Source organism: Asterias rubens, unplaced genomic scaffold, assembly GCF_902459465.1.
Source record: "Asterias rubens unplaced genomic scaffold, eAstRub1.3, whole genome shotgun sequence".
Taxonomy (NCBI): Eukaryota; Metazoa; Echinodermata; class Asteroidea; order Forcipulatida; family Asteriidae; genus Asterias; species Asterias rubens.
The window spans coordinates 9,639-20,091 of NW_022985720.1; the positions used below are offsets into that span (position 1 = coordinate 9,639).

Here is a 10,453-nt window from a genome sequence, read left to right on the forward strand (position 1 = left end):
GCGTCGCTTTGAAAATCCCCATAGCACTTATTTGTGTACGAGAGGAAAGCCCTTGAAATTGTCCATCCAATGGTACTATACGTAATATGTACCTGATATACATTGTAAGAATTCTACATGTAAGTACAACACTGTGCACAAAGTCTCATTAATTTAGTGCAGAAAAGAAATACAACTTTAGGATAACCTTTGAAAATAAAATTCATATTAGATTATACCAGTCCATGTAACTATATTGTCATCAAACTTACCAAACAATTTTCACAACAAAAGACGAAGACAGGCGTGTTGCGCGTGGATCTTGCATACATTTACTTGCATACAGACAAAAGAATTGGGCACATGGCAAACAAAATATGTGCTACAAGTTGAATTGTGTGTCAAAGAACACTACTATACTGCCCTATTTTGTTTAAACATTACAACAAGGCTGAAAATTTGTGCTTACGTGTCAACTTAATACATGTAGTCTTTATGTCGGTTAATTACACTACACTCCGGTTAGTTACGTTACATAGTTAGTTACGTTACACTTTTTGACTGCTTCTATTTTCCACATGGTACAATTTTTATGATTTTCCTTATTTTAATTAAGGATTGCACAAAGTAGGACAATTCAAGATATAAACATTTTAATTGATTGCCTTCTCTAGAGGCGGAAACAATCGGAAGTTTTGGTTAGTTACGTTAGGCTTTAATGTGGTACAAGCTTCGCAGATTGATGGTCTTAATCTTTCACAATCGCAAATTTTGACTATTGCAGCCAATGTGTAGGTCCAATCAATGAATAAATATGGTTAGATTGATTTGATACCTTGTAATCTTCCCCATTCAGTAGAATTCCATGTTCTGACAATGTTTGTAAACAAAAGAAAGGTCTATAGACCTTTCTTTTGCAACGTCACAGCCCGAGTTTTTGCCAACCCAGATTGGAAAACTATAGAAAGCCATAAGTGCAAATCAAGAATAGATCGCTATTTTGGGTAACAATGTAAAACAAATTGTTGCTTTTGTTTAAAATAAAGCAACTTATCATGAGAGGTATTTTATTTAATTGGAAATTTGCAGAAAATGTTGAAATTTGTTGAAACATCTGTTTTTACGATTGAGTGTTTTACTAACATTCGGCCGACCATGCCAACCAAGGCGGTTTGTTTATCAACAAAAGAAAAGTCTGTAGTAATAAACACAACATTACGACTGCAAGAGACTAATCACAACTTGCGCATGCGTATTTTAATCACAACCATTCGCGGATTAGCTTCATACATACGTCGTGTTGGTTATTTTATATGCCTAGATTTCTGCTGCATGCTACTGCTTGCAATATTAAAGTATCGTCATCGAAGGAAGGTAAGATTTGTTGATGTTAAAACATTAAGCTTCATGAAAAACAGGATAAAAGTTCAAACAAAAGCTGTGTTTTTTTGCATTATTCTAGTAATATACTTGGGTCCATTGGAAAAGTTTCCGTATGGCGCCACCACTTTTTCATTCGATATGAAACAATATAGTATCCAATTTACCGCAATGAGATATCCCTTTTTGTAAAAATGAGTGAAAAAGTGGTGGCGCCATACAGAAAGTTATCCGATTCATTTTCGGTTGATACTAAGGTGGTGTTTGGTTTTATTTTCTAGTGAAAAAGTAAAATTTTCTGCCCTGCTGAAAAATAAAACCTACCATTCATTCATCACTACATAAACCATCCATAAACACTGGCATTCACTACACACTGGCTGGCACTGGGCCAAATTGTATAAATCTGAGAAATGAGTGGGGTACTACTCTAGTCGCAGCAATACCAATAGTAACTGTATGGTTTGGTATTCTGGCTGGTATTGGTAACTAGGCCTACTGCACTGGTAACAGTTTGCTAATTTATGATTTCAGCCATTTTTTTAAAGTTGCGATAATAATAATGCCATGAGAATGAAAATGATAGATTTGCGTCCACCGCCCGCATGCTCTGAAAGCTACCACCGAAAAATTTCATTATTTTCACAAAAAAAGACTCTGCATCACAAATGTTTAAGTAAGTTCAAATCATTGAACAAGGGTAATAAAGGTTATATTTACGCATTTTAGTAGTAGTACTATACAAGGCAGACAATCTGCTGCGATCGAGATTGCGATTGTTGTATTTGCAGTAAAACACACATCTGCTGTCGTTCATCTGTCGAGCGCAATCAACAAATTTGTGCGAAAATATTCTGCGCAATATTTAATTTGCGCTATGCAGAATAGGCAAATTTGTGTATCGAGCTCCAGTTCGCGCAATTTGAAGAGTGCACATCTTCATGTGCACAAAAAAGGAACAAAAGCCTCATGTCACTTCAAAAATGCCCAGGCGCAAATCTAAAACTTTCATTCTCATGACCTAAATAATATTGAAGTCCTATACTCAAGGCGCGGAATGTATATACAAACTTTCAGAAAGAAAGGTTATTGCATGCAGTGATGAATTCTGAGACCCTAATAATTTTAGCACTTTATAAGGGTTTACAGGGTGCTACGGCGCATACAGCAGCCACAGCCAGGAACACCTGGGCGAACCCCTTCTCTTTTCGATAAGTGTACTGGGTTCTTTTATATGCGTTACGCAACACATGGGACCAACAGCTTTACTTCCCATCCGAAGGACGAAGCAATGGTTAAGTGTCTTGTTTAAGGACTAAGTGTCACGGCTGGGGATTCAAGCCCACACTCTGCTGACCAGAAACACCAGAGTTTGATTTCGGTGCTCTTAACCGCTCAGCCAGTCATAACAGTTGGGGTAACGAATACGTAACGATTATCGCAAACTACAAGTTTTTGAGTTCGTGCTTACAACTTAACTTATAATACAGGCTTTATGAAATTTTGGCCCAGCCAGGGCAGTTGGACAATTTACCAGCGACGGTATATCACCGAAAATCGCTATTTTGCTGTACTGCAGTTTCAGGAATGACTTCCCTCTAAAAATTGTGTTATAACAAGAACCACTAACATGACTAATCAGAAAAAAGAAACGGTAATAAATAATATCAATTTGATTGAATGAAGTAGTAAAATTTTAGACCTAAAATTAGAAAGTAACTGAAAAATTTGATTTCTTTCTCAGATTTGACATCCCAAGAAGTATTTCAATATGTCGGACACGGAAGTATCGACACGATCCATCAAACTGAGCCTAACAAAGAGTGAGATCTTTGGTCTAGTCTTTCGGCTTGCTATACTTGGTGTGTCCACGTACTACGGAGTACGATGGATAGTCAAAGCAATGGACCCTACAAGGAAACAAAAACAAGAAGCAAAAGAACAGGTACACTGTTATTGGCATTGGGTAGTTGTGATGATCATAACCCTCCCCTGGCTTAGGACTACAATCCCGGCCATATCTCGTTGGGCCCCCGTGCCCCCTTTTAATGTTGGTTCTGATTGCACAGTCTTCTTCGTTACAGTCAATATCGAGAAGGGGGATTGGGGAGAGAATGTTTATTTTCTGTGGGAAGTGGACAGGGAATGGTTTCATGTAACGTTAGGAAAGGGTGGCCCAAGCACTTTTTGTTCTAGAAACTATAAGGCTTCCCTTCAGTTTGTAGAACTAGGGTTTTGATCTAAGTTCATGAGCTTAACTTTAAAGACCAGAGCCTAATTTCATGGCTCTTCTTACCATAGGCAAAGAATCAATGCTTACGGAAGCAGGGAATCTGGGCTTACATTAAACACTTTCACAGGTTAGAAGGGAATCTTTGCTTGTGCACATGGGTACTCCATGTTACTGGGCATTCTTCGCTTAATACACAGCTAGTGCAGAAACTCGGCACTTGCCCTGAGAAAAGGAGAATGGCAAATGCATTGTGCAGAATTCGGCGGTAAGCAGAGCCATGAAATTGGGCCATGGTTTTTTCCCTTATCAGGTCATAAACCAAATACCTAACCAAATACAAGATGAGAATAAGACCTAGATTTTGTATATCACCAACAGGCAGAGAAGTTAATGAAGAGTATCGGCGTCCAAGGAGTGAGTCTTAGCGATTATGAGATGAGCATCGCAGCTCAGCTCGTCGACCCACTGACGCTGTCAATCACCTGGCAAGACATCGGAGGCCTTGAGGAGATCTGCTCCGAGATCCGAGAAACAATTCTGCTTCCAATGAAGAAGAAACATCTGTTTAAGGAGTCTGTGTTGATGCAGCCGCCAAAAGGTTAGAGTAGGGAGTTGTTTAGTAGTCTTCTTTTTTTTTTGGGGGGGGGGGGGAGGGGGATCATGGCTCTGCTTACCATAAGAAAATAATCCAGGGTGCAGTGGTCAGACTGCAGGACTTGCAATCACAAGGTTGTGGGTTCGAAACCTTACAAGCTATCAGACTAGAATAATTATTGTCGTTTAGTTACTGAATCACAATTTCTTGATTTGTGCGGATTGGGGTGCTAGAGGTGGAAGGAAGGCGAGGAAGGATACCACTAAGCCAACTCGACACTATAAGTTCTATAAGAACTATAAGTTCTATAAGAACTATAAGTTCTATTGTCTGATTGGTCTATGCATGGTTGAAGGATGATAAGAAACATATTTTTGCAGTGACACCATGTAGATAAATCTCCTTTTGGTGATGGTGGCTCTGAAAAGAACTGGAGCAGTCTCTTGACAACGGACAGAGAACACTGTCCGAAACGTTGAGTCCTCCGGTTCTTTCTCAGAGTCACCATCACTCACTTGTGTCTCTGAGCAAGACACTTAACTATTATTTGCTTCTCTCGACTCAGGGGTAAATGGGTACCTGTGAGGGCAGAGATGGTTCTTGTGATTGATTTAGCCGAGTAGCGCATATTAATGTTGCACAGGCTGCATACTCCCCACCAGGGAGTTGAGATGGTTTAAGGAGTGAATTAAGGCCCAGTGACCAGGGGTAATAATGTGAAGTGATTTGGGACGCCCTCTGGGTGTGAAAAGCGCTATATAAAAACGGGTTATTATTATTATTATTATTATTTAAAAAAACGTTTTGTTCTACATGGTGTCACTGCAAACAAATTTCTTATAACCCTACAGTGTTACAACCAGTCTTAATTTCCTTACAATAGGTGTGCTCCTCTACGGACCTCCAGGATGCGGTAAGACTATGATTGCCAAGGCGATTGCCAAGGATGCTGGGTGCCGTTTTGTCAACCTCCAGGCCTCCAATCTCACCGACAAATGGTACGGAGAGTCGCAGAAACTTGCATCCGCTGTCTTCTCATTGGTGGGTAGATCTCTATTTGTTCTCCAATTGTTTTCCCTTTTTTTGTTTTGGGGGGGGGGGTCTGTCTCCAAAAGGTAGCGAATGTTAAACACCTTCACCCATTGGTCACCTAGTCACACGCTTTGGTTAACCGGTCTCACCCATTGGTCAACCAGTCTTACCCAATGGTCACCTAATCAAACCCATCGGTCACCCAGTCACGCCTTTTGGTCACCCAGTCATACCCATTGGTCACCCAGTCACGCCTGTTGGTCGCCCAGCCACACCCATTGGTTACCCCTTCACAACAATTGGTTACCCAGCCACACCTATTGATCACACCTTCACACCCATTGGGCACCCAGTCACACCTATTGGTCACTTGGTCATATTCATTGATCACACCTTCAAACCCATATTGATAAACCTTTTACCCCCCTTTGACAAACCTTCACATAAAATGTAATAAGAGTATATGAAATTTGCATTAAAAGTAACAATTGTTTTGTTGAACTTTTTGTTGATATTTCATTTGTAGGCCATCAAGTTACAACCAGCAATCATCTTTATCGATGAGATAGACTCGTTCCTGAGATCAAGAGCAAGCCACGACCACGAGGCAACAGCGATGATGAAAGCTCAGTTTATGACCATGTGGGATGGTCTCATCACCGACACCAGTTGTGAGGTATGGACACACAGTAGGAGGGTTGACTGTGTACTGTGTAAAAGAATTCACCATAACATATCACACTGCAGGCTGGCATAGTTTAATTATCGTATGAAAACACAGTTGATATGGTCAGACAGTAGGAGGGTTGACTGTGTACTGTATTGATGAAATCATCATGATCATATTGCAGGCTGGCATGGTTTATCTATCATCCAAAACCACAGTGGATGTGGTCAGACAGTAGGAGGGTTGACTGTGTACTGTACTGATGCAATCATGATCATATTGCAGGCTGGCATGGTTTATCTATCATCCAAAACCACAGTTGATATGGTCAGACAGTAGGAGGGTTGACTGTGTACTGTATTGATGCAATCATCATGATCATATTGCAGGCTGGCATGGTTTATCTATCATCCAAAACCACAGTAGATGTGGTCAGACAGTAGGAGGGTTGACTGTGTACTGTATTGATGCAATCATCATGATCATATTGCAGGCTGGCATGGTTTATCTATCATCCAAAACCACAGTGGATGTGGTCAGACAGTAGGAGGGTTGACTGTGTACTGTATTAATGAAATCATCATGATCATATTGCAGGCTGGCATGGTTTATCTATCATCCAAAACCACAGTGGATGTGGTCAGACAGTAGGAGGGTTGACTGTGTACTGTATTGATGCAATCATCATGATCATATTGCAGGCTGGCATGGTTTATCTATCATCCAAAACCACAGTGGATGTGGTCAGACAGTAGGAGGGTTGACTGTGTACTGTATTGATGCAATCATCATGATCATATTGCAGGCTGGCATGGTTTAATTGGTCAGACAGTAGGAGGGTTGACTGTGTACTGTATTGATGAAATCATCATGATCATATTGCAGGCTGGCATGGTTTATCTATCATCCAAAACCACAGTGGATGTGGTCAGACAGTAGGAGGGTTGAATAATCATCACCATATCTTTGTTATTTGTTTTTTATTTGAAGGTTATTTTAATGGGTGCCACCAACAGACCCAGAGATGTAGATCCAGCAATATTGCGGAGAATGCCAACCACCTTCCACATTGGCTTGCCTGTAAGTCACATTTAACAATAGCACTGGAATTGTTAACAAGTTAAACCGTTTAACTGTAAAACGATGTTAAAGGAACACGTTGCCTTGGATCGGTCGAGTTGGTCTTTGAAAAGGGTTCTGTAACCGTTTGTTATAAAATGCATATGGGTAGAAAGATGTTGTAAAAGTAGAATACAGTGATCTACACAAATATGCCTCGAAATTGCATGGTTTTCTTTTCACCTCGTAGACTAACACGGTCGGCCATTTATGGGAGTCTAATTTTTGACTCCCATAAATGGCCGACCGTGTTAGTTCGCGACGTAAAAGGAAAACCGTGCAATTTTGAGTGATACTTGTGTGGATCATTATATTCTACTTTTAAAACATCTTTCTAACCATATGCATTTCATGACAAACGCTTTACAAACGCTTTTTATAGACCAACTCGTCCGATCCAAGGCAACGTGTTCCTTTAAAGGTTTATGGGATTTGGGGGATTGCATGGTGAGGTATCAATGTAATTTCAGTTTGCGTTCATTTGAAAACTTGTTTTGCTAAATATTCTACTGTCATGGAGTATATTTTAGAATTTGGGACACTACTTAGCTCTGAAAAGATCTGTTCTACTCAGGCACAATGTTTGAGAAGATGATCAGAGAGATCGGTTAGTTTCAAATTTTCCGTCGTTTTAATTTTATTCGTTTGACGTTTCAGGGAAAGAGGGAGAGACAGAATATACTGAAAATAATTCTTCGAACAGAGAAGGTAAGCATTATCCAGAAGTACCCTAGCAATCACAAGGTTGTGGGTTCGAATCCCACCAGGCTAACCACTGATTTCACAATGACTAGAAGATACAAATTGTCTAGTTACTGAATCAAAACTTTTTGCTCTGTGCAATTCATAATCAAAGAAATTAAACCCATGTGTGTATGAGAGTGAGTTGTCTGTTGCCAGCTTGGAGTTTATATCCACTTGTGGGAGTTTGCTGAGTTCCCTTGATGGGAAGATCATTAAAGGCAGTGGACACTATTGGTAATTAGTCAAAATAATTATTAGCATAAAACCATACTTGGTAATGAGTAATGGGGAGAGGTTGGTAGTATAAAACATTGTGAGAAACGGCTCCCTCTGAAGTGGAGTAGTTTTCGAGAAAGAAGTAATTTTTCACAAATTTGATTTCAAGACCTCAAGTTTAGAATTTGAGGTCCCGAAATCAAGCATCTGAAAGCACACAACTTCATGGGACAATGGTGTTTTGTTCTTTCATTATTATCTCGCAACTCCGACGACCAATCAAGCTCAAATTTTCACAGGTTTGTTATTTTATGCATATGTTGAGATACAGCAAGTGAGAAGACTGGTCTTTGACATTTACCAATAGTGTCCACTGGCTTCAAGACAGATAGATGTCTTGCAGTTTAACCACTGTGGATTCGAACCCGCAACTGTGATTTCAAGTTATGCATTCTAACCACTTGACAAATGGGATTTGACTATTTCAGGCATGATATTCTTCCTCCATTTTTCTGATTTCCACTTTTTTTGCCCCTTGGAAACAATCCGAAAAGTAGTGATCAAATAAACTGAAAAGGCTAATACAGCCTATACGATGTGCACATGTAGGTCAGTCTTTATACTCGATAAAATGTTCTTACTTTTTTCCAATGACCAACAGAACATATCACGCCTGTTATTATCATTAAGATTATTTTGTTGGAGTTTATCAGTATCCCTTTTTGATTCATTTTCCATTTTCAGTTAGGAGATGGCGTTAGTTTGAATGAGATTGCCAACCAAACAGACGGTTTCTCTGGGAGTGATCTAAGAGAGATGTGTCGTAACGCCTGCATCTATACTATGAGAGACTTCATCAGAGATCAGAGATCATCAACAAGGTCAGGGTTCAGGGGTCATTTGAGTGTTGTGAACGGTTTCTCAAGATTTTTGAGGGTTGATGTTGGTTGCAGTACATTCATTCAAATGTGTTATTGTTTATTCTGTTTGTACTTTGATGGAATACATTCTCGTGAAATACTAATTTTGCTTTTATTCTTGAATTTTTACACCATCAGTGAGGAGTCCCAGGATGACGCAGAATCTCTCCGTCCCGTCTCGATGGATGACCTCATGACCTCTCTTCATAAGACACGAGAGACCAAGCAGCTACAGCCAGGATCAATCAGTCAAGCCAGTTCACTGCCCCTGGACTAGGAGCTTCCAGAAACCCTCGCCAAGGTTCGAGCAAGACGCCAGGTACCAGCCAAAATCTGTTGAGCAAGGCACTTTATCATAAATGCTTCTCTCCACCCTGGAGTACAAGTGAACAGCAGCGAGAGCTGGGGAGTAACTTGCGATGGACTGGCATCCTGTCCAGTGGGAACAGAAATATTCTCAGTCGTTTAATTACCAATTACTGGATAAAAAAAAACACCAGCCTGATGAGTCATATTGGCTCAGGACAGACTTGACTTTGAATTCCCTTAACTTGGCTCAGAGGAGATGTTATGTGCCAACAAGAGTCTGTCAAGAAATTCTGTTTTTGAAATTAAGTTTTTGGGGATGGAAACCCATTGACATTTCCTTGATTTACCTATGAGTGAGGTACCATGGTCGGTGGGTGAAATTGTATTGGTGTTATAAAATTGTTATGGAGAGTAACCAGTTCCTATCCTAACACTATGTTTGGCAGCGAGGAAGGGTTGAGATGCGAGATACCGACCAGTGTTGGTAACTTTTTGTTGGCTGTGAATGGAGAACAAGTTTAGTTCTCCTTGATGTGGCTACATAGCAACGCTTCTTTTACATGCCAGGTACCATTCTTTTGTAAATGATATGGGCGTTGGTTTCCAAATTATGCTCCATTAAAACCAACAAAGATTGAATTCGGTATTTAAAAAAAAGTAGCAGAATAAATGTGTGTTTATCAAGCAGTACCGGAAATGTTAAGTATGCAATAAATTCAATAGCCATGAATTGCCATTTTTATTTAAATTGTTTGATGAGAGCGAACAAAATCACTATAGGCAAATGCAGAATTCTGTGCTGTCTTATTTATAATCCTAACTCCCCCCTTCCTTGAAAAAATATCATAATAAAACCAAGCACCCCCCCCACACTATAAAAGAAGCATGACCTTTGACACTTGTTAAATGACATGTATTATATCTAGCTTTAAACTGACCACCCCCCCCCCAAACATTCGCTGTAAAAAGGTCATACTATGCCTTTGGGTGGATCTCTCCATTATATGACGTCTAGCTTAGATGCACTCCACTAATGGAGACCTAGGGGAGATGGATGTAATTGGTTCAAGTTAAGACCTCTCAAGAACTACGTGCTTGTAATGCTATAATCCCAGAGCTGTGTGTTTTGACTGCGTTATGCTGGCCTAGATGTGCGAATTAGAGTGTGATGCGCTGGGGTAGTTTGGGAGGAAGAAGGAGGCTGTGAAGGGGGGGGGGGGGGTGGTTGAGGTTGATACGACAGAGCTTTCAACTCTCCC

At 40.2% G+C, this 10,453-nt stretch overlaps 1 protein-coding gene across 1 annotated transcript; it reads left to right on the top strand.

The window, feature by feature from the left end:
• The first annotated feature begins 1,258 nt into the window (after positions 1–1,258).
• Positions 1,259–10,049, top strand: LOC117306353 (ATPase family AAA domain-containing protein 1-B-like). The gene is made up of 9 exons (XM_033790956.1): positions 1,259–1,353; positions 3,104–3,304; positions 3,971–4,190; positions 5,071–5,228; positions 5,746–5,895; positions 6,877–6,966; positions 7,663–7,713; positions 8,710–8,846; positions 9,024–10,049. The coding sequence occupies exons 2-9, from the start codon at positions 3,131–3,133 to the stop codon at positions 9,160–9,162; spliced, it is 1,119 nt and encodes a 372-aa protein (XP_033646847.1). The 5' UTR covers positions 1,259–1,353; positions 3,104–3,130; the 3' UTR covers positions 9,163–10,049.
• The last annotated feature ends 404 nt before the right edge of the window (positions 10,050–10,453 follow it).

Excerpts from the sequence above, each read along its gene's own strand:
- LOC117306353 (XM_033790956.1), top strand. The coding sequence starts at position 3,131 with ATGTCGGACACGGAAGTATCGACACGATCCATCAAACTGAGCCTAACA. Across the intron at positions 5,229-5,745 it reads CATCCGCTGTCTTCTCATTG|GCCATCAAGTTACAACCAGC; the intron begins GTGGGTAGATCT and ends TTTCATTTGTAG. Across the intron at positions 5,896-6,876 it reads TCACCGACACCAGTTGTGAG|GTTATTTTAATGGGTGCCAC; the intron begins GTATGGACACAC and ends TTTTATTTGAAG.